We start from the raw sequence: 18,471 nt of genomic DNA, 5'->3' as shown, positions 1-18,471 counted from the left end.
CATGCCTCTGTGGGGCAGTGGGAAGTCACAGGACAGAGAAGTACAGTTAAAAATCTAACTCCACAGTGGCAGTTCTTACCGTATCGGTCACGGCCGGCTTCTCAAACATCTTCTTCAGACTGTGAAGGGGGATGTCAAACCTCTCGATCCTCTTAGCAGCCTGCAGGTCCTCTCTGAGCACCGGCTCGCCCGCTGCCTCTACCTGCGGCCCACAGGCACGACTGGCAACCAAGCCCGAGGTCAACTCCTCTCCATTTCCTGATTGAGTTTCCATTGTTGTCCAGAAACTGTATCCCTCCCCCCCCTCCACTGTTTCCCCTTCAGGCTTGAGAAGGGGAAGTGTATTGTTCGAGGGGTGAGGAAGTGAGGGAGGTACGACGAGGGTGAGGAGAAGAGATGGAGATCAGGCCGGGGGTCCGTCTTTGTCTGTCGGGCTCTCCGACACACGCAGGGAAAACTGGAGGAAAGAGGAGGAGAGAAGAAAAAAGTTTTTCCCCTCTCGCTCTCGCTCTGCCCTGTAATTACTCATACACACAGAAGCCTGAGTAAACTCCCATGTAGGCAGAGAGAGATACGAGTCGCAGCTGCAGAACAGGAGAGACGACGAAGAAGAGGAAACAGAGATTCAGTGAGGTTCATAACCCGGTTTCCTTCAGACCCTGTGTGCACTGGGTCCTTCTGCTGCCAACCTGTCGTCCTGCTTATTACACAAGATCAAAGTACTTGTGCTGTTACGTGACCATTTCGATTTCATACGTGAAAACAAAACACATAAGACGATTGGATTTGTACTTTTTAAAATAGAGAAAAAGAGTCAACAAGTGAATTTAGTTAATTTAGTTAATTTCACTGCCACTGTAATATCATTATGGTTTTAATACTAAATGAATGTCAGTGTCATATCTTATCGGGGTCAAAGGCTGTAAGCAATCGTTTCTTCTTCTATTGTTTAATGCTTCCTGCAATTTGTCTGAAAGTCTGAACTTTCCACTTTCACTCTGCAAACAGACCAAACTATGGTTCAGTCTGATCCAGACCGAGACCGAGGCTCCTTTCACGCCTGTTACTTTGGTTCGGATGAAACTGGAAAGTTCAAAAGAAGGTTGGTGTGGAAACGCTGGGAAACATCAGGTCTGGGTGGGAAGGAAAAGCTCATTATCCCTGATTAGACCAAGGAAGCCTCGTAGGAGCTGATCCCTGGTGACCTGCCCTGCAGCCATGACGACTAATGTATTGTTAATTTTCCTCCAGCCACACCAGCACTTCCTCGGGAGTGTTTTCCTGAAGGGAGAACACATTATCTCAGCTTCCTCTGCCTGACTCCCACTTCAGCTGCTTCCTCTCTGATCCCGTCACTACATCGCGCCTCACTTCCAGCCTCCGGGACGTGGGTTTTGTCGGCTCGTTTCAAAACGCTCACCCCGTTATTACTCCCATGAGCTGCAGAGGGAGAGCAGGGGTCAAATGATGGGGAGGAGAGTCAGAGCGGCTGACGGAGGAAGACGAAGAAGACTGACGGCTTAATTACAGGATCGGGTGGAGACAAAGACGGCGGAGATATGCTCGTTCACAGCCACAATAGAAACATCAACACAGAGAGAGGGAGAGCGGCGGAGAGGCAATCCAGATAATCCAATCTTAATGAATGAACGGTCATGATAAATGCATGTGATAGTACTTTGGAGGACAGAGTATCACTCCATTTATACCAGTGGCAGATGCATTATTCAGATGGAGGCCGAGGTATGTGTGTCACTTTCTGCTGGATCCTGTGTCGTCCGATGCCGCTCGGCTTACACTCAGTCACCTGAACATGAGAAACAAGAAATACTCCGTTCTAACCAGTCTCCATCGCCGTGACCTTTGACCACTAAATTGTCAGGTCATCAAAATCTGAAGAGATTCAATAGAGCTGAGCTTAAATCAAGTTCAAGAAAATCATACTTTGTGAAGCCACCGTGACCTCGACCTTTGACCTGTGGCTACCAAAATCGAACACGTTAATCCTGGAGCTCAAGCGAATGTTTGTGCCAAATGTGGACGGACTCTCTGGAGACGTTCTGGAGATATCACGTTCCCGACAAAGGGACGTAGGGACGGACAAACAGAAAACGCTGTTAAATAAAATGAAATGAAATAAAAAAGCAGTTTTGTTTCTGATTGTGCCACTTTGAGTTTCTATTAACTCCCCCCCCCCGTGGTATTTCCTTTCAGCCACTGAAAAGAGTCAATTTTGGTAGAAAATAGGCCACTGAGGAGCATGTGCTGGAATAATGGAGTATTAAAGATTTTCTCTGTTATGCATTTTGATTTGTTGCCTCGTGAAAACACAAACCCACACACACACACACACACACACACACACACACACACACACACACACACACACACACACACACACACACACACACACACACACACACACACACACACACACACACACACACACACACACACACACACACACACTGTTTTAAGTGCTGGGCTATAATTCAGCGTAGCAGCAAACACAAAGCTCCAGAGCGGCTTCGCTTTAATACAACAAGACAATATTTCAGGCCTAGTGGGGCTTCAGAGAGACGTCTCATGGAGGAACCACCGGGTACAAACACTGTCTGCTTCTATTAAATAAAAGATGTGGCAGCTTCCGTGTTTGTTCCCATGTTGAATTCCTGTCCAGGGCCGCTCGGATCGCTTTTATTTAGAGGACACACTGAAATACCAGCCGTCCCATAAGATAAGAGGACGGGAATAACAGGTCTCATTTCCATTTTGTCCACAGAGGAAGAAAACGCACGCACACATCGTATACTCCAGGAAAGAAGACACTAAATCCTCATAGTGATGAAGTTTAACACGGCATCTACTTACAAATATGTACAGTCTGGTTCTGGAAGTGCGGAAATCATATGAACGGCTCACATGACATGAGATGACGATGACTTTCGAAACGTGGCTCATTTATGTCCATCATTATCCACTTGAAGGAGTCGTTACTATGGAAACTGTTGCCCTCCGTCAGGGTCTGATGGTGAAATGCATCAGATAAGAGCAGCAGTCAAAATAAAAGGTTTTAATGTTGATATCTTCAGAGATGCCCTGGTTAAATAAAGGTTGAAAAATAAAACTAATATATAAGTGTTATGTGACGTCACCAGAAAACACTAACAGCCCAAGAATGGACCCTTGTGGCCCCTCGTTATACGACGAGGGGGCACAAGGGGGCATGGTTAACAAACTGATTCTCTCTAACTACACGACAGCAGTGAATCAGCTCCAGGACGATTTCCTGGAACGAACCCGTCACTGTACTTCCCACCATTCGCTCTGTGATACTTCCTGCTCACTGTGGAGGCAGCAGTCAGCGAGGATCAGATTACAGCCTCTCCACTTACTGGGGCTTCGCTTCTCCCTCGTTACAACAGGTCACCTGATCGGACCGGGGGGGGGGGGGGTTGTAGAGCAGGAACAGTCTGTGACAACAGAACAAGGCACGAAGGCTGCAGGACGTTTTCAGGTGAAGATGATGCACAGAGACAATAAAGCTCCTGGATGAAGCTACGTCACAAAGTCGAATAAATCTCTTTATCTGAAATGTCCCATATTCAAATGTAATATAATAAACTTCCAAACATGAAAATTAAATAAAAACAGTAATTTTTATGTAAAGACATTTGTCAAATTGGTGCATTCCATGTATTCACATATAAAGTATGTCAAGCCCATAAATATGCATGTTTATGTATGTATAATATATACTTTGACATATATACAATATGTGTAATAATTTAAACATATAACATATTCATGTGTATAGAAGTGCAATTTACAAACTACACACACATGCATAGCAAATATTAACATATGTGACGAAAGTCACATGTGTCTGTTGTATTGTCTTGAGATTGATAATAAAGGACTTATATACATATAAGATGTTTTTGCGATATATATATAAATATAGTTTTTCTATGTATATTGTTTTAATTAACTTATCTATTTAATTTAGATATTAGATATTAATATTATTGATATAGGGGCATATTTGTCACATGTTACATTTCTAAATCAGGTAACATTCATATAATTGAGAAATAATGTTGTTATATATGTATTTTCCCACTTGAGGTGGATATTGTTTGCTGTTCTATTTATTTGTGTTTCCTCTGATCTCTGTGTCTGTGCAGCTTCATTCTCTGTGTATTATTATACAAACTCCTCTGGGGAACTTATTGACTTTCTGTGTGTCGTACAAACACCTTATCTGGATGCTCTGCTGGAGCGGAGGGTGTATTTGGTAAATAGATTGTCTGTCCTTCAATGAACGATGGTGTTTTCCTTGTCTGGGCGGGTGGAGACTTTGGAGACAACTCGTCATACCTGCTGCATCAGAACTAAATACTATAAGAATACTGAAGTTTTTAATTAAAGAATTAGAGAAGATTGAATTTCAACCTGTAGGAAAAGACAAATGATGAGCTACTCATCCTAATTCAGAGAATAATAATAATTTAAATATTTTAAACATATAAAATCTCTTAATTACTGCAAATACATGATAGGATAGATATGTGGGCCAGTATGTGGGCAGTGGTGCGGCACTTCAATGGATGTGACCCTGAAGTGGCCCATATGGCACCAGGTCAGTATTTCTATGGCTTAGTTGTGACCCAGATCTGTCAAACAGCAGAAGTGCTGTATAAATACAGATATTATTATTATTAAGTCTTATTTCTCATCTCTTACCTTCACATGCCTGTTTTCTGTTTTCCAAGCCAATGCCGCCATCTGCTGTTCACTACCTGGAAGTGCAGCAGAGGAATATTAAAATAAAGGTTTCATTATTTCAATCAAATAAAATCATTACAGGGAAAAATACTATTAATATTACATCAGAAAAAAATCTCAACTATCTCAGCTTCATCTAGGAAAGAAAGCTTGTATTCACGTTTGTGTTAAAGTTGCAAATGTGGAGAAAATCCACTTTATCGTCCTTTAACAATTAAAAGCAGGTTTGTGTGTATTGTAAACAATCAAATTTATCTAAATTTACAATGCATGAAATAAAAGTCTTCAAAATGAGACAAATAAACAGGGTGATATTTGCTAAAATGAACAATATGTTATAATAAAATAGGGAAACAGTGGTTTGTTCCCCTGATAGAACAGAAGCATGAGGCTCAGACACATTCTGCCTTTCACCAAATACAGCTTTTAATAAAATAATATAATTGATGCCATTTATTTCCCCCCTGAGTTAAAGAAACTCCCTGAACCCATCCTCTTTATGTCTGTCGCTCTCTCACACACACACACACACACACACACACACACACACACACACACACACACACACACACACACACACACACACACACACACACACACACACACACACACACACACACACACACACACACACACACACACACACAGGGGTCTGTGGGTCACTGTGCAATGAGACAGCTGAGCCAGTCCTCCCAGTCCCTGGGGAAACAATTACACCGGAGCAGAGGCAGTGGAGTCGGACAGGGGGCTGGGAATTAATGATGGGCTCATGACCGGCTGCCACTGGCTCATGACTCAAACTGGAGGAGAAGCTCATACACAGAGAGGATGGCGTCCCCTGCTGGTAGGTACATGGTACTGCTGTTTCTGTGTCCTGTCTGATTATCATTAAATATAAAGTTCCTACATGAGAATCATCACATAGTTCATAATGCAATTAGAAATAAAGGAGAAGTTAAATATAGATCTATATTTCTCAAAAAAATCTGGATCAAGTAGAGGTTTAATTACTGCAGCTTTAACATCACATGTTAATAAAGATAAACTGATTAGAAATGAGTTAATTAAATCTATCTATCTATCTATCTATCTATCTATCTATCTATCTATCTGTCCATCTATCTATCTGTCCATCTATCTATCTATCTATCTATCTAATATCTAAAGTTCAGAATATGGAGACTTTACTACCATCTAGTGGTGAAATTGCAGATTGCAACCAGCTAAACAGAGGAACCTACTTTTGCTTCAGGTGACATTAAAACATGAAAGTCTCTCTTCACAGTCAGTGTTTGAATGAATCTAGATTAAAAATAAAAATATATATATCTGTGAGTGAAAGCTTGAGTCCAGTTAAGGGACTGTTGGGCCTCAACCTACATTTCAGCCACGTATTTCAAAGTTAATAATATTATTTATTGCTGGATCCTGTGTGGACGTGTAGAGTCAGTTCATCCTGAGCCACATGCATCAGCTCAGACTGAGAGAAGAACCTGGACGGGACAGAAAACCCATTAAATCACATTTTTTCTATTTTTCATAACGATGAGGACATTGTATTCTAGAAAACAAACCACAATCACGTCTGAGCTGATAATTATCTAAACGCACACTTTTCCTTCTTCGTACCCATTGTTCAGACACACAGTGAAAAAGCCAGACCTCCACCATCCTTCTCCTCCCCCACAACCCCCTCCAGCTGCCTCCTCCTCCTCTTCCTCCTCTGATCAACCACCCCCCTCACCCACCCACCCCCCCTCCCTCTCGTGGCCTGTTGCCATGGAAGCTGATTGGAAGGCTCACTCTGTCTCTCCCCGCTCGTTGCCACTCCATCCTCGCCGAGGAGAAAACAAAAGCGAGTCGGAGCTCGGCACTAAACCAAAAAATAAAAAATGAACTAAGACAAGACGTCCATCTCAATTTCTTCATTTTCGTGCTTCGTTCAAACACAAGAAGAAGAAATGTGAAGCCCTACGACTTCAATACTTTATCTTTGTCCATGTAAACTCAAGGCTGAGGCTTTAAATTGATTTATTTTCGTTATTTTTCAAACCAAACACGACTGTAATGGGAGAAGTGAACATTCAGGGTCGAGCATCGCTATAGCAACAATGTTTCAGGTCGAGTGGTTGAAAGCTTTGTTGTGTACATTGATGTTTTGTGCTGTTTGTCTGGTACAAATACGGCCTGTTTACAATATGGCTGATATTTTCAATTTGCGAATAAAAAAAACAGCACAAACAGACCTTAAAGAGACTGTTTCCATTCATACATGAAAAGTATATAAATGTCATATTTCCATCATGTTAGCTTCGTTACATCGTCTTTTCCCCCGTTTGCACCCATTGATAATTAAAGATGGACGACACGTCTCCCTCTGTCCACAAAAGAAGCTAAAATATCACGTAAACAAAAGCTGCCAACTTGCGCATTTGGAGACAGAGTCCATCATGATGTCTTTTCCTTTATATGGCATCAAATAACAAAAAATGTACAGACTTTAAGGATTGGTCCTTCTGTTAACCGCCACCAGGGAGCGATCTGTGTCACCTTTATGGTCTATGCTGCCACCTGGTGGTCATTGTGACAAACTACAACATCTGAGTGGAATCGCACATTCAGGCTTAATTTAGGTTCTTGAGACGTCTTTTAAAAATGGAAATCTGCACAAAGCTGCTCAAATCTTTAGAAATTGTTTGTTTGTCTGTTAGTGAACAGGATTATTAACTTGTCTTAATTAACTTGGTGGGAGGCTGTGGAACGAGTTCAGGAGAGAACCCATTAAATGTTGGTGCGGCTGCAGGACTTTTAAAAAACGATCTTTAACATCGTGAGACATTTTTGTTGATTTCTCAGAAAATAACTCACGTGACTTGATGAAAACTTCACCTGTGTGTGTGTGGAATTAGTTGCGGATACAAATAAAAAATGGAATCAGTTAATGTAAATGTGGTTTCATGAGGGGACTGTCCGGCCTTGTGTGTCCTTCTAGTTTTCATTTTGGAAAGAATCAACTCGGGGCCACAGCCACACTGAGGACAATAGCTGGGTCCTGGTTCAGGGGCACAATCGGTCCACGGAGGAGCTGGCCTTCGTGGGCCGATGAAGGCCGAACTGAGATGAGATGGACTGTTCTCACCTTTCACCCGAGACACCACGATCCACCCGGTGGATCCTTGGAAATGGGACAGAGCAGTTTCCCCTCCGTGACGCAGTCGGTCTTCAAACACAGCCTCTGAACGGATGCAGCCCCTGAAGTGAGACACAGACAGTGAGGTCATGGTGTGAGACCTTCATCCCATAATGTAATTCACAGAAAATAGATATGAAAACAGAAGCATCATGTGATCCAAACTCCATTAAAACAGCTAATTGATTCTAATGTTGTTCCTGATCAGTTTTACATTCCTTGTGATGGTGTATTTATTGTGTGATGAGTCATTGTGTATTCAGTGTGTTATTCCATCTATGTAAGCTTCAGGTGGTGTCTATTGTCCAATAGGAGACAGAAACTGGGTTTATATTCTGTCATTTTCTGACTTCATGACGTCAGTTATAACATGATGGGATTTTCTGATCATTATCTGCTCTAAATTGTGTCTCTAGCTCTATTATATGTGGAGACATCTTGGAAAATGTGTTTTTCAGACTATATTTTTGTCAACTTTGACCTCTGACGCTTCCAAATCAATATTCCCATAAACTCTGGTGAAAACAGACCGGGCTGAAAACTATTAAATTAAGGCATCACATGGACATTTGCTTTAAAACCTTTTTCCTCAAACAGCTCTGAAAAAGTTACCTGTTTCTGTACTTTATGTATTTTAGTCTCTCATATCGGCCTCATGTGTGTATTTTGTTAACTTTCATAGACAAACCAACAGTGAAGATGATTGATTTCCATCATTGTGTCAGTTTCCTCTGATCCTATTCGCTTTGCTATGGATTTAAATTTCAAATTAGCTTTTAGAAAAAAATTTAAGAGGACGCCACATGTCATTTTGTGTTATAAACACCCTGCAAATATATCAGAGTGAGAAATTACACGTTACTGGGAGAAACTCGTGGCTTAATACTTGATATTAGAGTTAATGATCCTCCGGAGAGAAGGCAGAATCTACACTTTCCACCCCCACCCCTTCACATCCACCAGCACATCTACACCCTCCCCTCTCTCTCTCTCTCTCTCTCTCTCTGTGATCTCCAAGGGCTCGCTTCACCTCAGTCAAGCTCCAGCGCTCCAGCCGGCAGCAGCATCGGGCTAACAAGTCTTTGTGAGGAGAGAGAGAGAGAGAGGGAGGGAGAGAGAGAAGACAGGAAGAGGAAGGGAGGAGGGGGTGCAGACGGTGAGAGAGCTGACAGCCTGAGCATAGAATGAGGGTGCACAGGGAGAAAGCATAAGATAGACAGAGGCAGAAGTGCTCAGTGCTGCACAATAGTGCCAGAGGCTGCTGGAGAGAGAGAGGGAGGGAGAGTCAGGCATCATGGCAGCGCTCACTGCATCATCACGACACATGGGGATGTTTGGCTGCCGCTGCTGGTGAACACCGTGTGATGCAGAGGAGCGACTCGAGGACTTCCTGGAAACCAGAGGCGAGCCGAGGAAACAGGTCAGTGACGGTCAAAGGTAGAGAGAGGGAGAGAGGGAGAGGAGGGGGGGTTCATCCCAGCACAGGGGGGTGAAGGGGATTTACATGAGTCAATGAGAAATCCCCCCTTGTTAGTGTTTGGGATGTGGACATGCATGGGGAGTGGGAGGCTGCGTGTGCATTCAGACACGTGAGTGGTTTTGTGCATGTGTGTAGTGTCTTCCTGTTTCTACTGATTCTCCCTGCAAAGCAATGAGCAGGACTGAAAAACCTCAGAGGGTCTGGATGGAGAAGAGGGAGGAAATAATAAAGAAATACAGAAATAAGAGGGTGAGACATTCAAATGAAAGTGTTTGGTAATGAGGAGCTGCAAAGGAGGGAAGTGTGTGTGGCAGTGTGGGTAGTAAGAGAGGGAGCAGGGAGACAAAGCCAGTCAGAGAGGAGAAGCTTGGCCCAGCATCCAGCTCTGCTGCATATGATGTAATCCTCCACCAGTCCAAGCAGACAGCTCAACACTTTCAACAAATCTGAAATTGAAGTATCCACAAACTGCGGAGGGATCGGTAACACCACACTTCCCAGTTTGTGAGAGGATTTACAGCAACCAATGGGAAAGGAGAATAAACGACCATAACACGTCTTGATTGATTCTCTACATTTGAATGACACTTAATTCTCAAGTGCGAAGTTCTGCTCAAAACATCCTGAAGTTTAGATTCTTTCCTTCTGAGCTCCACTCGTTTCAGTTTGAGCCTTAAAACCACAAGATCCCATCGTTTAACGTTCCTCCAGCCACTTACTGTGAGTCCACTACAGAGGTTTATATTAAGTCCTGCATAATCGAGTGGTCGTGTGGTAAAGCCGAGCGATGGATGGAATTGGCTCAACGTTAATCTCGACCCCTGAGGGGGAAGATTCCCGCTTCCTGTCTCGTCAGGCCTGAGAGTGACTGTGCTGGTTTAACCTGGTTTGAGAATCTGTTACAAATAAAAATATAGAGTAAATTATGATTTTCAAGCTCGTTTTAACCAGATTTGATTCCTAATGTTTTGATTTGTGAATTTGAATTTCAACAGAGTTCAATATAAGATTGTGCTTTTCTAACTCATTTAAAATAGTTTGATGACCTTGGTTCCTTCTGCAGTAAAATGGGGTTTTGATGAATTTAAAAACTGCAAACTCTTTACTCCACTTTGCAATATGTGTGGGTCATAAAGTGGATTTTCTTCCCACAGTTTTTAAAGTTTGCCAACTTAGTCTCAAAAGCCTGGGAAAGAAGTCAGAAGTATCTTGCATCACCTGTGTTGCATGATTCTGTCGTGATCCATGAATCTGTGGTCTGTGCAGGTGTGACGTGCGGGAGGAGCCACAGGATGAGTGGGATTCTGAAGAGGAAGCTCGAGGAGGGTCCGGCCCCCTACCTCTCGCTGCAGGGCTCTGAGGATGACGAGGTTTCCTGCAGCGACAGCGGCAACAGCAGCGACAGCCTCAACCATCCCGTTCCCTCTGGGCTGCTGGACTGTAAGACCACATCACCACGTCACCACATCACCACACGTCACCGTAAACGTATCGGTGAAACAAGACAACTCACTCTTTAGTGTCCATTGCAGTCATTGTGTATAATTCGTACGTAATAAAATAATATGGCAGCAAACGTTTTGCATTCAAGATTAAAATGGTGAAGATTTAAATGATAGAAATCTTTCCATTACATATTTAGTGGTTCTGAGTATAAAGAGTGTAGTTAGTTTCACCCCTCAATACCTATAGGATACGATTCATCTTTTATTATATAGACACACGTGTGGAGTCCCCCAAGGATCTATTGTGGGGCCACTCTAATTTTCTATATACAATGCATCAGAATATCTCCCTCAAACCTGACCACACTGCAGATGTAACACAATTGTTGTCGTCTCTTGACTGTTCCCATTATGCGCATGATTAAATGGGGTGACTGGGTTATTTTATTCTGGCAAGACAGAACAATAGCATCTTAGTTTATTAGGTTTATGATGTATAATTATGAAACAGGTTTAGCTTGACCCAGACCTTTAATAAAAGCTAATCGACAATTAAAGTCCAGACCCGACTCTGTGTTTCTATCCCAGCTTCTCTGCAGCAGCACTCAAAGCGACTCCGGGGCCGCAACGTGCACTTTGAGAGCGTGACAGTCTACTACTTCAACCGGCGGCAGGGCTTCACCAGCGTGCCCACGCAGGGCGGCAGCACCCTGGGGATGTCGCCACGTCACAGCGGGGTGAAGCGCTTCACCCTCAGGGAGTTCGCCATGGAGCAGAAGAGGAGCCACCGCAACATGCTGAGGGATCATCTCAAGGAGGAGAAGCTCAATGCCATCAAACTCAAAGTCCGTGGGACCACTGACTCTTAAAAAGTTCCATTACCTAATTTATTAACCATGATTTTTCCTTCATCAAAGCCTATTTGCTTAAAGGGTAACTGTTAATATAGGACAGTTATAGGATATAGGAATAAAATAAACGTCTTAGTTTTCTCTACATATGATTATCCTGAAAGATCTAATGTTTGTCCATTTAACGTAAGTCTCCACTTCCTCCAGATGACAAAGAACGGCACCGTGTCATCCGTGGAGGCCGACACCCTCACGCTCGATGACATCTCTGAGGACGACCTGGACGTGGACAACACAGAGGTGGACGATTATTTCTTCCTCCAGCCTCTGACCACCAGGAGACGGCGCGCCCTCCTCCGTTCCTCGGGGGTCCGACGCATCGACGTGGAGGAGAAGCACGAGCTGCGTTCCCTCCGCGTGTCCCGGGAGGAGTGTGGGTGCCGGTGCCGCGGGATATGTGACCCTGAGACGTGTGCTTGCAGCCTGGCCGGCATTAAGTGCCAGGTAAATGGAACTGTGGTGAGGCCCATCTATAATACTCAAGTGTTGTTCACGTCTGTCTGAAGAACTTTAAACTTAAATCAATATTCATTTGTTCTTATTCGGTCAAAAGTCCAGTTAGGAAAAGTAGGAATTTTGAGTTTGGGTTATTTTTGGGTTCTGACTTAAATCTATACTGGTGCTACTCTTGTAGTCACGACCTCTGACCTTTACATTTTCTTTCACGAGCTGTGACGTGTGTCCACATCCTAACCACAAGCTCCTGAGTTCCATTTGAACACAACAATACTAACTCCACATCAATATATGCATACAGCTGCATTATAGGTCATACACCCTGCCTCCTCCATGTAAGCAGATGGGACATGGTGCAAACTGAAAGGTCTAGGTACTGTGGTTTCTGTAGTGGATGGTGTCACACCACAGAAATTAATATTTTTGTTTTACCTCTTCTACCAGACAGTTATGTATTATTGAATTTATCTTCAAGGTTTTAGAGGATTTTTCACAAACCAATGGGTGAATCATTTTTTTAATAAACAGTTGACTGCTGTCTGATTTTCGGAGTATTGACCACATGAAGTTCTTCTGCATCAAGATGTATGAAAATATTAAAGAAACCAAATATAGATTGTGCGGTTTTCTGGTCAAACATGAGCAGCCCTGGTTGTGTTGACCTGTGCTGTTACTTCTGTCCCACACCTGTGCACTGAATCAGGATTTCTGTCCGCAGGTGGACCGCATGTCATTTCCCTGCGGCTGCACCAAAGACGGCTGCAGCAACGGCACAGGACGCCTGGAGTTCAACCCGGTCCGGGTGCGCACCCACTTCCTGCACACCATCATGAAGCTGGAGCTGGAGAAGAGCCGCGACGAGCAGCATCAGCAGCAGCAGCCAGAGCAGCAGCTTGTAACCAATGGCAACGGTTACCATGGAGACTCCTCCTTGGTCCAGCAGCAGCAGCAGCAGCCGAACCTGCAGTTTCCACTGATGAGCGCCACGCCGCACATTCCCATCATGCACCTCCAGAACACAGGCGACGCAGATTTACATCTAGATGAGGAGGAGGAGGAGGAAGAGGAGGAGGAGGAGGAAGACGAGGAAGAGGATGACGATGATGAAGCGTATGAGGAAGACGAGGATGGCAGCAGTATGTGCAGCGGGCTGTCAGACTGCAGCACGCACAGCTTGGAAACAATCGACCCCGAGGATGGAGAAGAGGACGAGGAGGATGAGGAAGATGAGGAGGACGAGGACGAGGAAGATGAGGAAGAGGAGGAGGAAGACTGGGAGTGTTCACTACCTCCGCCCTACTCTGTCCCACTTCCTTCTGTGCTGAGTTACTCCAACAACACACTCATGAGCCTCAGTAACCCCTTCCACAGCACCCCCCCCATGCAGCACTATCAGATGGACGGCTCAGTGAAGGACACTCCCGCTTTCCTCAGTGAAAACGCCACCGCCGCCCCCACCCTCCCCACCCTCCCCACAGTGGAGACCGCACTCGAGGCCGAAATAAACACTGAGCCCCACTGCCGAACGTTCCCAGGCCCCACAGAGTCCCTGACACTCCAGACCCGTTCACATGTAGACACCCGTGAGACGAGTGCCGCAGCCAATGAGCGGCCGCGCTCCACAGACCTCCAGAACGGTCCAGACGACCATGACTCACACACTGAGGCTGTGGAGCAGACAGGGGAGGAAATAGGAGAGCCATTACAGAAGCGGCTGAAAGAGCAGGGAGCCGAGCCCGATGGAAAGACAGACGCGTCGTGCTCACAGAGCGCCTGATGATTCAGACCCTTCAGAAAGGGAGCGCTTGTTATTTGGAAATCTTTATTCAAGAATTGTGACCTTCCAGCGTCGGAGGTTTATTCTTGATAAGTGCACTTCCAAAGAGAGAGGGTGATCTCATTCTAGCTCAGTTTGTCTGGAAACCTTTTCAAGATCAACTGGCCAATAAAACAGTGTTTCTGTATCTTACCTGTAACTACATGAAGTATCACTTCTGCCTTGTTCTGAAGTCTTTGATTATTACAGCATGTTTTCTGGATGTGGGGCGTCAGTGACTGATCCATGAGATTGTGAGGTGCCCGTATCGTTTCACTATTCCCCATCGTGCTGGTGTGTCACCCCCGCTGCTAGTCGTTCTTGGATGCCTGTCTGTATCGCATGTGTTCTGTTTGGACTCTCACACAAACTGTAAAATGATAAACGATGTCACTGGCAAAACAACAGCATTCATATGAATTATTGACAACACAGTGGACACGAGTTGTGTTTTTGTTCCTGTTCTGTGATCAGTTTTTATCCACGCTCGCAGTGTAGCGGACTATCGCATGGATTGCTTTAGATTTGGTTTAGAAATGTATGTTCCCCGCAGGAGGTATTTCATTAACGTATCAATAAATATTTTTATATTAACAATGCATGACATGGAGTGATGATTCTTACACATGTCCACCGTGTTTCTATATCTGCTGCCGACTGTTTCCATCAGTGTTTTGTTTACGCAGCTTCTCTTGCCTGCAGCCTCTGGAGGTATGACTAATTGCAAACTTGACTTTTCCATCTAGAGAAATCATCACGCTATGATTTCACCGTGTCCAATATTTCCAATTAAATATCTACAACATTTCCACCTGCCTCAGAATTGCTTTACATTCCAAATTAAGACAATAAACAGCGACAAACCACGACTTAGGTAAGGTGTCATTTCTCTTTAAAACCACAGCACCTCCTCCATGAATCTCAGTTTTTAATAACTCCACCACTGACACTTTGCCAATATGAACGTCAATCATTCTTTTCCTCCTCTAAATAACACCACAATCATCCCGTTGTTGGTGTCAATCGAGCTTAGACACGTGTGTGTTCCTTTTATTAAAATAAGAAGAGGAATATTTGTCTGTGCATGTTATTGATCATTTTACAGTCCTGTGAACAATGTGATAAAACTGCACTATTTAATTCTGTTATATAAATCTGACTAACAAATAAAGGTATAAAATCCACTTAATAATCCACTTCAGGGAAAAGTGATAAATCCTCCAATGTGCTGTATTTTATTTTTCCACCATCAGATGGCGTCTGCTGCTCAACATCTGACTTCATCTTCCCTCTGACGTCCCTGAGCACGAGGGGGTTAAATCCATTTTTTTCTTTTTGTCTGACGTCAGTAAATTTGTTGATTACATGATTTCTGCCTCACAACAATCTGTGACATTGGTTTTGTTCCGAACATCAGTTGTCAAACGAACGCGTCTTTTTCTGTCACTGAAACAAAGGATGGTGTGATGATCCTCTGACGTCCACACACACCTGTACTGTTCTGTCCCTGTTATCTCAATCTGATTCCACCCCGAGCCCCCACTCGCCTCATATCCTCTAGAGAGCGCTGCAGAGTTAATAACACTGTGACCAGACCTGTTCCCCTCACGTATAGAGACGTATTTTCATGGCTCATTTCATAACCACACAACAAACACAGCAGGTGCCGGTCACAGCAGAGACTGAATGTACCTACAGGTGAGAGTGTGCAGCTGAAACGTGCAGTTACACTCTGCACGTTGAATATCATCAGGAACACAAGGTCAGCGGTTGACCTCCGCCTTTTCTTATATAATCCGACCATTAAGGTCTGTGTCGGGGGGGGGGGGGGGGGGGGGGGGGGGGCAGCAGGAGGGGAATGCCTGCCCCAGCAAGGTATGGTGGGTAAAGTGAGCCCAGAGACGCCGCTGATCAATCACAGACACAGAGAGTCTGTGATGTGAGGTTGCCAGGCAACAGGCCGGGAGAAGCAGGCACAGGAGCAGCAAAGTGTTCGGAGGGAGGAGGAGGAGGGGGGTGTGGGGCTGATGGGTGGGGGTAGTCTCGGCTTTTTCACCTCCGACTCCCTCCCGTCTATCCCAGCACCACCTCCTCCTGTGTGCTCGATGTGGACGAGACGCTAAAGACAGGAAACACTGACGAGTACTTGTATAAGCAAACACTGAATATGTTCAAATGTTAATGTATAGAGTCTGTTTAAAGGACACACTGTCCATTTTACACAGTCTAACATAATTACATCCTCCTGAGGACGATAAGCTCATTCTATCCTGGATCTAAAAAAAACTGTATTTCAAGATGACAGCTAAAGTATAGGTCTTATGGGACATGGATCAAACTGCTCAATTTCCCAGTAAGTTTGGTTTTAATTAGTAATTTGATGCAATTAAAACGGGATGAAATGCAAACGTGGCTCTACAGCAGGTCACAGGTGGGCTGAAGCCATGTCACAGCCCCAGTCAAGCCCCCTCAGGGATTAGAGTAGGCTATATTTTTTATTTAATAATAAATATATAAATAATAAAGACTTCTTAAAAGTGAATAACCACACAGCGACTTGTTGCATATATAATAAATTCACTTCTTTTCATTTTGCTTTTTCATGTGTTTGTGTTGTGGCTGCACGGGAGCTGTCCGGTGCTGAAATAGTTTTTTGTCATTTCCTCCTGGTCACTGATAGTTTGTTGATTAATCTTTGGCCAAATTGATTTAGAAAACAATATCTTTATCAGAACTTAACATCAAAACTGGAGATAACACTCCAAAGTTATTAAAGCAAACTATGTTATTTTTCCATTGCTCCAGCCACTTTATCTCTTCATGCACAGATTTCAGGATCTTTTCTTCTGAACATTGTCGAATAATTTGTAAAGGTGCATCAGCTGAGACTGACTTACGACTTACATCGGCTGGGACCTCGCTCCCGTGGCTCCACCCCTCCTGAACAGACTCTGGCCCCAAATGACATCACTGACAACATGGCTATCGTGGCTTCTTTTCTGGATAGTGGGAGGAAGTGCATCTTTATTTACAGTCTACGATTCAAAACATTCAGTCTGCTGAGCCTCTTACCTTTAAGCATCACGAGCTCTCTCCTTCAGAATGAATGCATCCTGCATGCAAAGTACACTTCCCAAAATTACTTTTATTTTGGAAACCTAGATTTTTCTTTTCTTGCCACATCTTTGGTTAAAACAAAAGAAAAAAATATATATATCACTTGTCACTTTTAGCAAATTACATAGTTAAGTGTAACCTGTACTTGAACCACATGATCCTGTTCAATTGACCAAAGTTCCAATAAACAAGCATTTACAAAAAATATGTCCTTTATTCTTTTGGCTTTAAAATGATATGACCACATGAGCAGACAGTAGTCACTTGCATGCAGTTCACTAAAAACACTACAAGCGCAATGAGAGCTGGCTACTGATTGCTTCATGGTTTGTATCTACAGATATGGGACCAAACATGTGTGTTACAGTGCAGAAAAAAAAAGAAAAACACCTGGAGGAAAAACATAAATCAAATGGACTCATATCTACAGTAAAAACAATCTCTATAATATGATATTGGCCCAAACAGAAGGAAACCTCAAACTCAAGGACATCATCGAAAGGCAAGGACTGGGAACGATGGGGGAAAGCCAACCCAAAGGAGAGGAGAACTGTGGCCTAGGAGAACTGTGGCCTAGGAGGAAGTCAAGAGCAGTGGAGCGAGGATCCCAGGGAGCCTGGACAAGGGGTGACCTCCCCAAGAGGAAGTCAACAAGAGCTGACCTATGGGCCTAGAGCCTTTCTGGATCTCCTTCTAGCTAAGGGCCGTCTACGACCCCCTTCACACCCCTGTGAACCTGCACATTTGGGGTAGAAGAGGCGGCCCGATGTGCAAGCTCTGTGGGCAAATGGGCACCATGATTGCTCCGACCCAGGGCAGATACTTGTGGAGCCACGACAAAGTACAGACTGTGCTCGCTGACATTCTGGAGCAGGAGAGAACCGGGAAACATCAACTCAAGAGCAAAAGTTGGCTCCAGTTTCCAGATGTTGTCTAGATGCAGTCCTGTTCTATACTGAAGGAAAGAAGATCATCCAAGTGGAGCTGACTGTGCCGCGGGGTGCGAGGAGGCATTTGAGAGAGAATCTGAACGCTACAAAGACCTGGTGCCGGGACAGAGGCTGGGGGCTGAGGCTGGCGGGCAGGGCTGTACCCGGTTGAGCAACCGTCTGATGACGTGACTTCCTGTCCAAGGCTGCCGTCATCACGTAATGACTGAAGTTTGAAGTTTCGCAACTGCAGCAGAACATAAACAACACTCACATACAGACACAGACACGTGCAAACTTTCTCTCCCACACACACTTACATGTGGTGTTACATAGCAG

At 44.2% G+C, this 18,471-nt stretch overlaps 2 protein-coding genes and 1 long non-coding RNA gene across 5 annotated transcripts in view; 1 reads left to right on the top strand and 2 right to left on the bottom strand.

Moving 5' to 3' along the window:
- Positions 1-448, bottom strand: part of xirp2a (xin actin binding repeat containing 2a) — a 38,402-nt gene extending 37,954 nt beyond the window's left edge. The window contains exon 1 of the mRNA XM_034605555.1: positions 80-448. Within this exon, the coding sequence (XP_034461446.1) occupies positions 80-274 (195 nt within the window). The 5' untranslated portion in view covers positions 275-448. The remainder of the gene's footprint in view (positions 1-79) is intronic.
- The window catches only part of LOC117775158, a 366,941-nt gene that overhangs the window by 143,375 nt on the left and 205,095 nt on the right, over positions 1-18,471 (bottom strand). The window lies entirely within an intron of this gene.
- On the top strand, positions 9,005-14,683 carry LOC117774487 (cysteine/serine-rich nuclear protein 3-like). Of its 3 annotated transcripts, XM_034606973.1 has the most exons (6): positions 9,005-9,398; positions 10,725-10,898; positions 11,492-11,748; positions 11,962-12,273; positions 12,989-13,138; positions 13,211-14,683. In XM_034606973.1, exons 2-6 carry the CDS (start codon positions 10,751-10,753, stop codon positions 14,045-14,047), a joined length of 1,704 nt encoding a protein of 567 aa, XP_034462864.1. In that variant the 5' UTR covers positions 9,005-9,398; positions 10,725-10,750; the 3' UTR covers positions 14,048-14,683. The 3 variants fall into 3 exon arrangements, with proteins under 3 accessions (XP_034462864.1, XP_034462855.1, XP_034462850.1); XM_034606964.1 differs by having other exon boundaries at positions 11,962-12,258; positions 12,989-14,683; XM_034606959.1 differs by having other exon boundaries at positions 12,989-14,683.

Source organism: Hippoglossus hippoglossus, chromosome 2, assembly GCF_009819705.1.
Source record: "Hippoglossus hippoglossus isolate fHipHip1 chromosome 2, fHipHip1.pri, whole genome shotgun sequence".
Lineage (NCBI taxonomy): Eukaryota > Metazoa > Chordata > Actinopteri > Pleuronectiformes > Pleuronectidae > Hippoglossus > Hippoglossus hippoglossus.
This window is presented reverse-complemented; position numbering and strand designations above follow the sequence as displayed.

Coding starts and splice junctions, on each gene's coding strand:
- LOC117774487 (XM_034606959.1), top strand. CDS start 10,751: ATGAGTGGGATTCTGAAGAGGAAGCTCGAGGAGGGTCCGGCCCCCTAC. Junction 11,749..11,961: donor TCAATGCCATCAAACTCAAA/GTCCGTGGGACC, acceptor CACTTCCTCCAG/ATGACAAAGAACGGCACCGT. Junction 12,274..12,988: donor GCCAGGTAAATGGAACTGTG/GTGAGGCCCATC, acceptor TTCTGTCCGCAG/GTGGACCGCATGTCATTTCC.